At 39.2% G+C, this 15,603-nt stretch overlaps 1 protein-coding gene across 3 annotated transcripts in view; it reads left to right on the top strand.

Moving 5' to 3' along the window:
- The window catches only part of unc5db (unc-5 netrin receptor Db), a 294,402-nt gene that overhangs the window by 258,895 nt on the left and 19,904 nt on the right, over nt 1-15,603 (top strand). For all 3 annotated transcript variants that reach the window (XR_013101098.1, XM_004565812.4, XM_004565811.4), the window contains 2 exons: nt 3,884-4,111; nt 12,912-13,061. Coding sequence is in view for 2 of the 3 variants with exons in the window: in XM_004565812.4 (XP_004565869.1) it covers nt 3,884-4,111; nt 12,912-13,061 (378 nt within the window). In the remaining variant the exon portion in view is untranslated. The remainder of the gene's footprint in view (nt 1-3,883; nt 4,112-12,911; nt 13,062-15,603) is intronic.

The raw sequence follows: 15,603 nt of genomic DNA, 5'->3' as shown, positions 1-15,603 counted from the left end.
CTTTGATTTTTGTCTCCTCATTCCTTGCTGCTTTGTTTCATTTTCACTCACGTTTTACTTTTGCACATGGTTAGATTAAAGCTCTAAATGAGAAATTTTAAGCAGAAAAAACTATTTAGTTAGGTTTCAGCATCATTACTAAATGGAAGGTCCATTGGTTAGTTTATCTTGATTTCCTTTGCTTTTTCTTTTAATTTTAGCTAAAAAAAAAAACAAAAACAAACTCTACCCTAAAAAAATGTCTTTCTAAATTCACCGTGGCTTACACTTCCTGGGGATGTCATTACTTAATCTCCATTTTGAACTCACCAGAGATTCATGACTTTAAGTTCCCTTGTGTATCAAAGAGATCCTCTGATCTTTATAGTACATTAATGGATACATTGCAAATATTTTATGCTCAGCATCGGGCCCATTTCAGAAGAACTCTCATTAAGCAGCTCCACAGAGCAGCTGCTGTGCTGTTGTGAAACTACTTTGTGTTGAGACACACTCCCGTTTCCACGGTGAAAAAGAGACAGAAGTTTATTTCCAAATTGCTCCAAGACCATCATACACAGTAGGTCAAAACATGTATATTGACCAATAGGTTGTACACTGATGTAGTTAGGGTTAATGCTGGTGTTTAAATAAACGCGTGGAGGTTTGCTGTTTTGTAAGACATGTTTGCTGGTAACATGGCTTCTAATTGGCATGTTTCCAGTTAACTTGATTATTTGAGGAGGAATAAGTTGTGCTCCTCAGGCTGTGTTTTGGTACACTGTTTGGTCTCACAGCTCCTCATTAAACTGTCTAATCACACGGATTTCATGGATTCTGTCTGCTGCAGCTTACTGCGTGACAATAATTGTGAGATGGTTTGGATAAATAATCAAAAGACGATATCTGAAGGTGAATTTTGAGGCTCTTGGCCTTCTCCTGCCTGGATTATTCTGATTCCTTTTGTCTGGGGAGTAGGTTTGCACAAATCTTTGCTAATCATATACCATTCACAGTTTGTCTTCAAGTATGTTCCCTTTGAGTGAGGTTTGGAGAAAATAGAACTGCTTTCCAGTTGCTGTTGCTGCCTCATAAATAAAACACTCAGCATTGTTTATGATGACTATTTTGCGTCCCGCTATGTACTAACATCATCTGTTATGTCAGAAATACTTTTGTACACTCTCCCGAGACTGGTTACAACCTGTGTGGGTTTTTGCTTTGTGATTTAAACCTGCATTATGTTACCTACATACATCATTATTCAGCAGCAGTGGACTAGAATCCATAATACATTCTACTGTATACAGAAGTTCATTTGCAGAGTTTTCTTACTGAGATGTCTCTCGCCAGCTCTCGGCATGAATATTTACCTCAGCGACTCACTCTGTTGCAATAAGTATCGCAGTGGAACAGCCTCGAAAAGCGTGTAAGATAAATTCTGCCTAACCCTAATCCTTTATTGGAAGCTGTTCTAAAGTTTTGTAACTTTTAATCAGGTGATTGAATCACGTGACAACCAAACCAAAACAGGTGCTGTGTGAAGAAATGAGCAAATAATTATTTATTGCTCCCAGAAAGCTGTAACTTTCTGGGAGCAATAAATAAGTGAAAATTGGAGCCCTGCAGTCTGCGAGCTGTTTATTTTCTTGTTTCTTCTTTTTTTGTGTCTGTTAACTAAATTGACTTGAAATATGCAATAAACACTTCCCGGGGGAAAAAAGGCCGTAATAGTATAGAAACTGCAAATTGTGTTGTATGTAATGACTTGTAATACAAATTGCAAATGGAAGTATGTGTATGATGTGCATAGAGGACATACTGCACAGTACTGAGTTTGAAAATGTGTCAAAATAATGAATATGAACCTGTTTATGAGACTTTATGAAAAGATTGTGGCAACGGGCAACATGAAAAGGTGACAGTAGATGTTTTTAAAAGAGAAATATAACCTCATGGTTCCCTGCATTTCTTGCCGCATATAGAATTGAGTTTAAGGTGTGTTTATTTATTTTTAAAGCCATACAAAATTGACCTTGGTTTACAACCACAGGACCTGCGCAAGTATTCTTGAGTCATGTCATCTTGTGATGACGACATTGGCTACATGGTCATTTTGAACCAAATTTATTGTTACACTTCTAATCAACAGAAAATAGCTCAGTGTGTAAAGCATGAATTTTGAACTTAGGTAATCTCATATGCGTGTTTTCAATTTTTTAGATAATTCCTTCTTTTATTTTTGTTTTTTTATGTTTATTTTTCTGGCTTTTAACCTGTTTTCTGTCTGCTTTTTTATTGTTTACTGTCCTATAATGTGTACTGCACTTTCTTGGATTTGATTTTTGTGTTTTAATAAGAGGTACAGCCTTTCTCCCAGTGCAGGGACCTCTGTGGTGGAGCAGCTCAACACAGAAATGATGAAATATTTACATTAGATTTTTAGCTAAATGAGTTTACAGGTTAGACCTAAAGAGATTCCCTAAATCCAACTTGTTTTTTCAAGTATATGCTTACTCTTAGAGTTTATGTATGGTAGTTTAAGAAGATCTGTGTGTAAAAAGCAATGTGTCAAAGGCTTGTAATAATTTTGACTATGGATCACAGTGGTATCACAGATTTTGCTCTCAGTTATTGATGAGTGCAGTTCTGTTCAGAAATGCAGTATTTCCTAAAACATTTTAAAACAGCATAATAAAAACTGACTGACAGTTTGCGATTAACTGGCTTTTTCCTACATGATCACATCTGTTGTTTCTTGTGTTATATCTCACTCTCAGGAGCGACATTAGACATTAAGATTAAGACATTAAAGACATTTATCAGATGAGTAACAACAAAAATCTGTTAAAGACTATACTATTATTCCTATTATCCCTCTGAAAGGAGGGAGTATCTGTCTGTCTGTTTATTAGCAGTGTAGTGTCCACAGTGTACAACATATCATTTTCAAATTTTGTGTGATGGTAAATACCAGTGTTTGGTGAAAATCAGGTCAATGTCAAAATCAAGGTCACACCAAATATGAAAATCAGTAAAAACATACCTACATTACCCCCAATTGTTTATGGATGGTCTTCAAACTTGAAAACTAGGCTAGGCTTGGGTGACATGAGTACCTAGGTTGGCTAATAATTTGACCTTGACCTTCATTGTTAGTGCCCAAGGTCGAGGCCTAGGAGGCCAATCATTTCAGCCAATTCTGCTCCAATCATATGAGTAAAGATGATAAAATACACCATTTTAGTATCTAATGCAGGGGTGGCTAACTCCAGGCCTCGAGAGCCGGTGTCCTGTAGGTTTTAGATATCACACTGGGTCAACACACCTGAATCAAATGATTAGTTTATTAGGCCTCTGGAGAACTTCAAGAAATGTTGCAGAGGTAATTTAGCCATTTAAATCAGCTGTGATGGATCAAGGACATCTAAAACCTGCAGGACACCGACTCTCGAGGCCTGGAGTTGGACACCCATGATCTAATGCTTTGAGGTCAGGGTTACATGAATTAGGCGAAGTCGAGCACAAAAGTCTAGCTCATGAGCCACATCAACCGATGGCTCACCTAACACTCCTCTACACATCCAACAGGCAAACACATGAGGATTTTAAGCTGCTTTAGTCTGCAAGCCTCTTTGCAATCTACCACCACACCATTTCGTCCTTAAGTTCCACATCTAATTGAATCAGTCATTAGTCTTTGTTTTTTCTACTGGAAGTGTAAAAAGCTATCCTCTCATCACCTTTATTCTATAGAATAAACGCTGGACAGTGGCATGCTGACAAATATAAATTAATGCTGATGGGCTAAAGCTTCTCCTGACTGAATTACATTTGTTAACATATATACGTGAATTGATTAAAGATAATGTCTTCATGTGTTTCACCTCTTTTTCTGTGACAGGAAGTGATGTCAGTGGAGGAGGAATCCACCTCATGTTATTGCCTGATGGACTCGACAAGCTGCCACTTGCTGCTGGACCAGCCAGGTTCTTACGCCCTCGTGGGTGAGCCCCTGACGCAGGCTGCCATCAAGAGGCTGAAGCTGGCTGTGTTCGGAACCATGGAGGTTGGCTCCATGAGCTACACCTTGCGGGTGTACTGTGTGGACGACACGCCACATGCCTTTCAGGTGCGCCCTTTTTGTTCATGGTTGAGCTATGATTGTGCTTTCCATGTGCTGTCCAGGGTCTAATTTATCTGCAAGAGGCCAGTAATAAAGGCCTGACTAGGGTTTAGCTTCCTTGCACTAAACCTGACATTATAAACTGCTAATTCCCAGGGCAAAACTAATTTAGTGCTGGACTGGTGTATTTAAAAACAGCTGCTAAAGTGGAACCTTTGGATGTATGGCTGCACTCCCCTATGCTTTGAGGTAGTTCCCGGTTTTATTTGATCTCTCATTTATTGGAGGTTATTTTATTTTTTAATGTACAAAAAGAATGTGTCAGGTAAAATGTTTATATATGGAACATTTGAAATGGGTCGTAGCTGCAATGCCAGCATCTTACGGAAATACATTTACAAGACATACTTACAACTCCACCAATGAAGGGTTTATTACACATATTGCTCATTTCTATATGTAAACCCAGTACATTCATGCAGGTTTGTTTCTTATATTAATATTTTCCACTCTGCAAGGAGAGTGCAGATTGCACTGTAGGCCGTGGCCCACATTCACAATGAGCATCTTGTGTGTGGTTGTTGCCTGCGCTCTCTGAGGCAGCAGGGACCGCAACGTGTGCACTTTCAGATACGAGTGATTGCACATTCATTACCACAGAGAAACAATACAGCAGTGTTTTAAACACTCTGTAGCAACTTGATGGATGCTCTTCTTGTTCTTTTAATAGAGTCAGACATAGTGTGCCGTACTGTAATCGCTCCCATTCAAACGTTCACCAATCATTCTTTTCTAAAAATCTCATTTGATTTGATTATCCTTCAGCAACCTATAGGGTTTTAATCATTGAAATTTCATCAGTGAACATGAGGGAAATCAAGTTCTCCATCCTCCTGAGAGAGCTTGAGTAAAGGAAGACAGAGCTGAACAGAGCATAGCGAGCTTCGTGACTGACTACCTCCTGACCAACCTTCTGCCATGCTGCCAACATCAGCGGCAGCTGGCTTTAAAATGCATTCTGGATTTGGTTTATGAATTCCCAGCCTGCCGAGCAGATGCCAGACTTTAGCATGTCCCCTGGGCTCCTGTTTGTTAGCGCCACATCTCTGCTGTGTGTTTCCCATGCTCCAGCACAAAGTCAATCACAGACCGGGATTCTGGATCAACAGGAAGCCTCATGCAACACAAACACTTGTGTGACAGAGCTATTTTTCTTTTCTTTTTTCTAGTTGAAAACAAAAAACAGAAAAAGAAAAATTGCAGGATTCTGTTTTCTTTGACGCAGCACAACGTATGAAAAGAAATATGAAAAAAACAAATGGAAAAAACAAACATGCAATGTCATTCTTTATGTTTTGCATCTCTTCTAAGACCTTTGTTACATACAGTGGTTTACACATGAAGATGCCCACATTCACACTTGGTGCTAAATAAATACAAAAACTACATCACGGCACCAGTAAATTGGTAGATGATGACAGCTCTAAAAGATACTTGGAATCTTTTGGAGCTGTGTCTCAGCATTCAGTGGGTGCATGATGTATGGGAAGTTGCCTTGGGGTCTTCTTCATGTTTCTCTCTTCCTAAGCAGATTTTGCAGTGTGGCATGCACATTATCCGGCTATCGGGCAGCGCTGTTGCAGCTCTAGGGTGTGATTGGTCTCCATCAGTGTTTAGGGTGTGTGGTGTATTTTAAAGCAACCTCCACATGAATGCCATGACCCAAGATTCCCAAGCAGATGATGTTCATTTTACCACCATGGTTTTATTTTTGTGGTCCATCAGTGCATAACTCTATTAGCTCTTATACACAGAAAATAAGTATTTGGAAGACATGTTACTTTTTTTGTTTTCTCAATCTTCAGCATCACTGACCCTTTAAAAACCACCTAATTTTGAATTTAGCCATTAACAAGTCTTATATCACCAACTTGTAACAACAAAGGCAAAAAGAGAGTGTCTTGTTCCTTAGGAATGAGCAACCCCCTCCACCAAAAGTAAGTCCATGTCCAAGGCCACAGCATTTAGTCATGTTGGAGAGAAGGTGGATAAAACTTGCTACCTGAAAATACCACCTACATTAGTATTCTGCTGGCAGACCTTTCCTAGCAATGAAAATGCTCCTAGAAAATACTTTTCACCTCAACCTTTAGTCTTTAGCCTTGGCAGAGAATCACTCCTGAATTTTAACATCAGATAGAAATAACTTCTAAAAATTAATCCAATGCTTTTTATCACAATAGATCCTTGTGACCTTCCGTCACTTCATTCAGAAGCATAATGTGAGTGTTTTAACAGCACATCAGGAAAGGTAACAAAACGTGACGTGTCTTAAGCACATACCCAGAGCCTATTTCACCCACATTGCAAACAATATTATTTGCCATCTGCTATGAGGAGGAGGAGTTACAGTTGACAAATTGATGTGTTTCAAATTGCACTAAGCATGTTTGAAATGTTATTTTGCCAGCTAAAGGAAAACAGACCAAGTCCAAAAAATAGAGAGACTAAATCCTATTTGTTTATTGTTTTTGAGCAGTAAAAACATGATTATACATTCACAAAGTATAATGAATAGGCCATTAATTAATCCCTTAATTAGACCGCGGTGCAAAGCACCAGATTTTCACCCTTGAATTAAATTTTCATCCACAGTTTATGTGGGTAAGATTTTTAAAAAAAAATGCATACCTCTGAAAGGTGATGAGTTTGCAGCTGGGGTTTAGTTGCTATACAACACTCTAACCTCCAAACAGTGAAGGTAAGTAAAATGGCCCTACAGTTAAGACTCTCACACTGAGCTGATATAAATGTGCTAATGTGAACGCATGACAGACAGACAAAGAAAAGATAATCTTGGTTTACGAAACTCTCATAAGAAGTCTAACTTCTCTCATTACTCCACTTTATGTTGAAAATAGTTGCTCCTATCTTAAAAAAATGTTGTATAGTCTTAGAAATTTCACATCATTAAAATTATTCACATTTTATATTTCCTGATTGTTGCAGCCGTACTTGAGAAAATTATGCAGCTGGAAGACTAGTCTGCTATCAGACAGGATCATGGCATTGACCCTGTAGAATTTTAAGTTCTGTAATTTTTTTTTTTTTTACCTTAAATGAAGCTTGGAAGTCTTAGTCAAGTCTCTTTCCTTCTCTTTCCGCTGTCATCTGTAAAGGCTTGTTGCACTTATACATACTCATCTTTTGTGTTATTGGTTTAATCAATCTGTCATTCAACAATGTCCTTGGAGAAATTCACTCTAATGCTCATCATACCACTACATTTATATGGACTATATATAAATGGACTAATGACAGGGGATCCTGGGGACCCCAAGCATTATTTACTGTAAGATGCAATCATAGTAGCAAAATAATCCTAGCAAAACTCACTTGTACTTCAAGAATTATTAGTTATGTAATTATTGACAATGACAATTTTATTTATATAGCACATTTCATTACATGAAAACTCAAAAAGCTTAAAACAGAAAATTTAGACATTAAAAAACAGTGAGGGTTTACAGTAAAACAAAAAACAACTACTGAGTGTAAGTGTGTGACCAGAACGATTTTTAGTCTGTTTTTAAATGTACACACAGATGTAATTGATCTATGGTCAGCAGGCAGCTTGTTCCAAAGAACAAGACCACAATAACTGAAAGTGCCTTAAATACACGTAGATCTGATTCTGGGAACAGTTAAAAGATCTGTACCTGATGACCTGAGAGGTCTGACAGTGAGCAAGTCAGAGACGTACGGGGGGGGGGGAGCAAACCATAACTATTAAAATCATTTTAAAGGTAATTCTGCATTGTAGTGGGAGTCAGTGAAGTAATTTAAATACTGGGGTAATGTGGTTGAATTTCCACTTTTTACTGATGATTTAGGGAGTCTTGCAAATAGAGTGATGCAATAATCTAACCTGCTTGTTTCACGATCTGTTTGACGCTGATTACGTTTTGGAGAGAGGACCCAAATGCAGACGCTTGGAGACTAGACTAATTTTAAGTGAGCTGCTTACTAAGGCTCAATGAATTCATACAAAAACAGAAAACAAAAGGCAAAAGGAGACTAAGACTTTTGCTAACAGAAAACTAAACTGTAATATGAAACATGAGCAAAACACATGGTGGAAGAACTGACTTTCCGGCACAGGATAAGGGGAGATTGGGACAATACATACAGTGGCTTGCAAAAGTATTCAGCCCCCTTGAACTTTTCCACATTTTGTCACATTACTACGGAGCCCCGCAGGGGACATGGGCGGAAAAAAAATTAAGACAGACTTGCGAGATTTCGCAAAACTAACTCGGGATCTCGCAAAACAAATTCGGGATCTCGCAAAAGTCTCCCAACAATGGCAGCAGCTACTTAGTTGTAATATTACTCTTTCTGGGTCACAAAATACACTTTTAAGATATTTTGAGGTGTGAATGTAGTTGTGTAAACGTCAGATATCTGCTCGGTTTACAAGACATCACATATTTGTAAAAGTGCTCCGACGTTTTCGGAGATGTATGAAACTCGCAAAACTTTTGCAAGTTTGTTTTGCGAGATCTCGCAAAAGTCTGTCTTAATTTTTTTTCTCCCATGTCCCCTGCGGGGCTCCGTACATTACAGCCACGAACATGAATTGATTTTAGTGGAATTCCACGTGAAAGACCAATACAAAGTGGTGCACAGGTGAGAAGTGGAACGAAAATCATACATGATTCCAAACATTTTTTACAAATAAATAACTGCAAAGTGGGGTGTGCGTAATTATTGAGCCCCCTTTGGTCTGAGTGCAGTCAGTTGCCCATAGACATTGCCTGATGAGTGCTAATGACTAAATAGAGTGCACCTGTGTTTAATCTAATGTCAGTACACATACAGCTGCTCTGTGACGGCCTCAGAGGTTGTCTAAGAGAATATTGGGAGCAACAACAGCATGAAGTCCAAAGAACACACCAGACAGGTCAGGGATAAAGTTATTGAGAAATTTAAAGCAGGCTTAGGCTACAAAAAGATTTCCCAAGCCTTGAACATCCCATGGAGCACTTTTCAAGTGATCATTCAGAAATGGAAGGAGTATGGCACAAAACTGTAAACCTACCAAGACAAGGCCGTCCACCTAAACTCACAGGCCGAACAAGGAGAGTGCTGATCAGAAATGCAGCCAAGAGGCCCATGGTGACTCTGGACGAGCTGCAGATCTACAGCTCAGGTGGGGGAATCTGTCCATAGGACAATTATTAGTCGTGCACTGCTCAAGGTTGGCCTTTATGGAAGAGTGGCAAGAAGAAAGACATTGTTAACAGAAAACCATAAGAAGTCCCATTTGCAGTTTGCCACAAGCCATGTGGGGGACACAGCAAACATGTGGAAGAAGGTGCTCTGGTCAGATGAGACCAAAATGGAACTTTTTGGCCAAAATGCAAAACGCTATGTGTGGTGGAAAACTAACACTGCACATCACTCTGAACACACCATCCCCACTGTCAAATATGGTGGTGGCAGCATCATGCTCTGGGGGTGCTTCTCTTCAGCAGGGACAGGGAAGCTGGTCAGAGTTGATGAGAAGATGGATGGAGCCAAATACAGGGCAATCCTGGAAGAAAACTTCTTGGAGTCTGCAAAAGACTTGAGACTGGGGCGGAGGTTCACCTTCCAGCAGGACAACGACCCTAAACATAAAGCCAGGGCAACAATGGAATGGTTTAAAACAAAACATATCCATGTGTTGGAATGGCCCAGTCAAAGTCCAGATCTAAATCCAATCGAGAATCTGTGGCAAGATCTGAAAACTGCTGTTCACAAACGCTGCAACCAGACAACTGACTACACACAGGGGATGCTGGGGAGGACACACAGACACAAAGGGGCAAGACCCAGATTAAGACAAGTGAATGTTTAATGGGGATAAACAGACATGGAGACACGACAGGCTGGGGAGAACACAGACCAGACAGGGACATGACTGAGCTGAAAGAGTGAGACAGACAGAGACAGACTGGACATAAAAAAGGGGAACAGACATAAAAGCAAGACTGACTCACAGAAGGTTAGACATGAAGGGAGGAAAAACTAAAGATAACTAAAAACTGGGGGCTCACCTAAACATCACCTAAACAAACATTCACCTTAAGGTAAATGAATCCAAGAATCAACAGAATTTTTCAAACACTATAAAGTCCAGAAATCTAGATGCACTGGGTCGACCCAGAACCGTGACAACTTAATGAATTAATTTTTCATTTGAGAATTTTCTGTTGGGGTCATTTTGACCCAGATAAAAAATAATTGAAATAAACACAACCAGCCAGACCAGTGATAAAAAACCTCACCTAGGAGGTGCCCAGGATAAATTCTGGTCCGTTGCCCAGACAATCTTAATTGGTTACTTTTGTGGAGGAGTAGCAGCTCTAGTCTGAGCTCCTCCCAAATGACTGAGCTTACCCTACCGTTCAGAGGAAGCTCATTTGGATCACTTTCCAGTTTCCAGATTTGCTTCAGAGCCCAGAGTGAGCCCTTTTCTGGCTTAGGACCATGGCTTCAGACTTGGAGGTGCTAATTACTCCAATTCACATGACATCTGACTGCAAAATGCCCCAGGTGAATATACAGTAAGTACATTATCGGCAAAAAGCAGACAACATCCTGAGAGCACCAAACTTAACACCCTCCACACCTTCGTTGCTGCTAGAAATTCTGCCCATAGAGATTTTGAACAGAATTGATGACAAAAGGCAGCTGTGGTAGAGAGAAACACCAACCAAGACAGAGCCTAACTTATGCTTGGCAGTGCAAAATGAGATCTCTTATGATTGTACGGGGTCTAGAAACTGAAAACAACTAGTTAAACACACATTGCAGTCAGTTAATGCACACAGATTCTCGCATCGTTTCATCCTTTCTCATCCACATCAGCATATGGGAGACCAAACAGTTGCTAGGTTCTTGTATATCTGTTTCAGGAGCAAAGGTAACACCTTTTTGGAGTAGATTTTTCAGCTAAGCATTGGACAGTCATATGAGCAGGTGGAGCTTTTCTCACTCCCAGGAGGGTCATTGTTACTTGGATTAAGGCTTGCAATGTGTCTGTAATGGCTCTGATTTTTATGCCCTCTCAAGTAGATCAGACAATTCTGATAGCTTTCAGCCTGGGAAGTTGCCCACCCAGAGGATAAATGCACCGACAGCATCTGAGTTTGCTTAATTGGATGCTTTTGACAGGGGTCTCCCTGGGACTCCAAAGCATTTGTACTTTTGCAAAGCAGTAATTAAAACATAACTAGAAAACAGTGATGTGGCATCATTCGAAATGAATTGATTGACAAAACCATTAAAAAAGTTGAAATAATAAAAAAGACGTCTAAGAGATACTGCAAAACATATACCTCTGGGGTCTCCGTGGACCTCAGTCAGTAGGATGAGGGCTAAATGTCTTTGAATGTTTTGAATTCCTCCTTCCACTTTGATACTTTATTCTTCTGGAAGGCTTTAATATTCTTGACTGGTATTGCGACATTTCCTTAGGTGCAAGACATGATCTGAGACACATCAATGGTGTGTGATGTGTCAAACAGCAGATCAGGAAGCGTCTACAGACGGCTTCAATCACAGCATCTTGACAGCTTCACATCAGTTCAAAAGTGGGGATGTTACCACAGATCATAGCTAGCCCGCTGCGACAGGGGAAAACCAACTAAAATCCAGCGTGATCGGGTTAGTCTCAGGCCAACAGAGTAAGAACAAAGACAGATGGCAAAGGAGTGGCACCATATTTTATCCTATCTGCATTTTGCCAACAGCTGATTTGTTTTCACACCAACAGCATTCACAGTGTGCCACGTGCCCCGAGCATGCTTTTCTGCAAGCACACATGCAAACACACACACACACATATATGCACAGATAACTCCTTTCACATAAGGACACTCAGTCAGAATCAATCAGTGAAACCTGACATTAGTCACAGCTCTGTTCTCGTCCTTTTTACTTTTGTGATTGAGGTGGCCGAGGACAGACGTGCCAGACGCCAAACCATCCCACTGCCACACTGAACGATGATGACAGATGAATACCTGCAAGTGACAATCAAAGTGCTCCCTCATCATCACAAATCCAATTTGGGCGATAGACCTTTGCACCCCTCCTCCCGCCAAACACGTACCCATCCTCTGCCGAGTTCATACAAGTCCCCCCCCCAGCATTAAATTCAAGCTTCAAGCTGTCACATCGAGCCTGCAAACGTGATGCTAATGTGAGAGTGTGACTTGTAAGATTTGTTCAGTTGAGACTTGACGTCAGTCGCTGGCAGCCTGCCTCTGTGCTAATATTTGAGATGAGTCAATTAGCGGATGTGACAGAGGAAAGGATTAGCAACAGGTGTTTCTGCTGATATGCAAAGGTAGTGTACATTCAAAAAGGAAGGAGGACACTGTGTTCTTGATTTTTCTCTAGCAGTAATCTCATTTCTGATTCTTTTTCTTCTCATCTTTTTCTTGTTTTTCTGACTCTCACTTTCCTCCCTCCATGCTCTCGTCTTCCTTTTCTCATTCGTTTCCATATATTTCTTTTCTTCTCTTGTGCTTTCTTTTTTCATTTCCTTTCCTTTTCTTTTTACCTCTCATCTTTACCTTTGCTTTCCTTTCTGCCTTTGTCATTTTCTATCCTTTCTTTTAATCTTTGCTTTACCTTCCTTTACTTTCATCCCTTGACCGCCCTTTCCCTTTTTCTGGGTTATGACCTTTCCAACCTGCTTTTTTCTCTCATCTTCTGCCTGTCCTGCTGTTCTTCCCTTTCCTTTCCACCTCAGGGAGTGGTGGCTGCAGAGAAGACCAGAGGCGGTCAGCTCCTCGAGGAGCCAAAGATGTTGCCTTTCCGAGCGAACACCTTCAGCCTGCAGGTGTCCATCCAGGATGTTCCCCAGTTTCTATGGAGCATCAAACCCTTTACCACATGTCAGGTAACCACAGCAGGAAGTGACAAAACATGAACTGAAAACATATACTGTATGTAAGTGGTAATTTGCAAGTTTGTTCCCTCGAGCTAATTAGTGCGGTGTTTCTGCAAATTCTGCTCCTCCCAGGGTTGATTTATTAAGCAGCAGTCTGAGGAGTGTTTATACCTGTTTTTCCTGTTAATGAATTTTAGGGATTATCTAGTTGGCTTTAATTACTGTACTGTTGGATCTGGTAACCACGTTGTAAGATGCTTATTGAGGGAACTTTATTGTCGTTCACTTTTCATTAACATTAGTAACATTAGCACTTAACATTTAATTAAGATCAACAGTATATACGAGGTCCATATTATGGCCTCGTTTAAATTTTTTAAGCTGACGTTATGAAAAAGAACTTTTATGTAGATGACATTATGACATTTTGTGTGTAAATTTAAATCGCCTTTTGAGATTACTTAAATATTATCTGTGAATATTATTTCAATTTTGTTGTTTCTTTTTAAAAAATGTTTTAACACAAGCAGCATTTCTCACTACTTGACATTACTTCAGGCAGCAGCAAGTAATTGTTACTTAGCTGTCAGAATTAGCTTATCTTTTCTTTTTGTATAGAATATTTCTTTATACTTATTGGTTACCCACTTTTACTCACAAAGACAGTATCAGTTTGCACACTCCAATTTTTGGTACCATCAGCTGATTCACTGTTGGTGTCACAGCTTTGCTGTTATAACTTGAAGGTAATTAAAAAAATAAAATGATTATTTTCTACATTATAGAAAAAACAACTGAACAAAACAATAAAACAGATTTTTGAAACAAAAAATGGTCTGCTAGAATGAAAATAAAGAGGACCCTACATAGGTGTTAGGTGTAGTAGACAACAGTCAATGAGCTGACAAATCATCTATAATCGGCTCATGGCCATCCAGGATTAGACTGATATTTGGTCCAAATAAAAATTAAAACTAATAAAAATGAACATTTGTAAACACATTTTGATATGACTGTCATGTAAAAATACATCTACATTTAAATATAAGGGAACAAAGAAATTCATATTGACTGTTACTTTCGCCACAAAATAGTTCAAATTAATCAAAATAAACTTTTTTATGCTTAAAAAAGGGAATCTTTCTTTTTTTGTTATAAACAAAATGACATTTAATACCTAAGCAGACAACTGACTCATTACTCCAGTAATATTTATACACAATAATACATTGCACAATTTTAGTGAAATAAGGTTTATTATTTTCTTACCTCCCCATAAGTTGTCAAGGCTACATTTTTAAATGTTATTAAATGATTGTGATGTTCTGCTTTTTATTGGTTGCCATTTGGGTTTCAGTGTGAGCTCATTTATTTTAGAGAGATATTGTTATAGGGGAAATAATTCTACTGTATAATCATTTTCATCTATTTCTCTGAGTATGGAATCCATTAGACATAATGGATTTGTATAATTTTCCTATTTTGTAAGTAAGAAACATCTGAATATAAAATGCTTTCATTTATAAATCATAGGGAACTGAAGACATCCTGCAGTCCTTTTGACATTTTGCCAGTCAGGTCCAAACAAACCTTTCAGATTTTGGTTTATGTGAACAGCCTGTTAAGTTTTCTTTGTGTTCAGCCTGGCTTAGGCTGCAGCTCAGCTAATCTCTTTCTTGTCTAATCAGTTTAGGTGTTCTGATCTATAATACATACATCAGTCCTAGGTAAAGCATATTTTTACATCTTTGTGACCTTAGAGAGAAATTCAGACAATTAAAATTTTTTCAAGTGATATCATGCTTTAAAACTAGCTGCACAACCTCTTTGTAGTTCCTGGATTTGACCTGCATGGCCAATGTGAAGTAAATGGTAAATGGACTGATTCTTTACTCAAAGCATTTTACACAACATGTCTCATTCCCCCATTCATGCCCATTCATACAAGCACGTTTCCCTACATCCAGGGATCGAACGACCAACCTTTCAATTAGTAGATGACCTGCTCTCTGCAGTCATTGTGTGAAATGTACATCACCATCAGCTGCTGAGCCCTGGTGGGGTCGGTGTCCTTAGTTCCATTGTTTTGGTGCAGATGCACTAAGCTGTCACTGCCTGAATAATAAGCTTGGTTGTTACTACTGAGAAGTGTTGCTAATGTGTGTTAAAGGCTTTCACCTAGTTGTAAAAGGATGTCGGTAAAATTCAGCTGAGGAGCCACAGCTGCCTTTTATTATGTCCCTGGACCCTTAAGGTCCACCCACAGTGCTGACAGTCCAAATGGAAGTGCCTGAAATCTGTATTCTTTTTGATGGCGAACAAAGGGAATAAAAAAGAAAAGTCCATGGGAAAAACAATCTTGATCTTGATAATGTCATATTAAAAGTAAGGTTCATGTTGCTATTTTTTAATTAGTCATTATTAGATTCATAAAGGAAGGTAAACCATGATATGCTCATGTATTAACAACAAAAATAATTAATGGGAGGATAGGGTCAGGACTGAAAACTTGGTATAAAAATCAGTGCCATATCAAACATGTGGGTCTATG

Source organism: Maylandia zebra, linkage group LG12, assembly GCF_041146795.1.
Source record: "Maylandia zebra isolate NMK-2024a linkage group LG12, Mzebra_GT3a, whole genome shotgun sequence".
Taxonomy (NCBI): Eukaryota; Metazoa; Chordata; class Actinopteri; order Cichliformes; family Cichlidae; genus Maylandia; species Maylandia zebra.
Note: the sequence above shows the minus strand (reverse complement) of the source record. Positions and strands in the feature narration are given on the sequence as shown.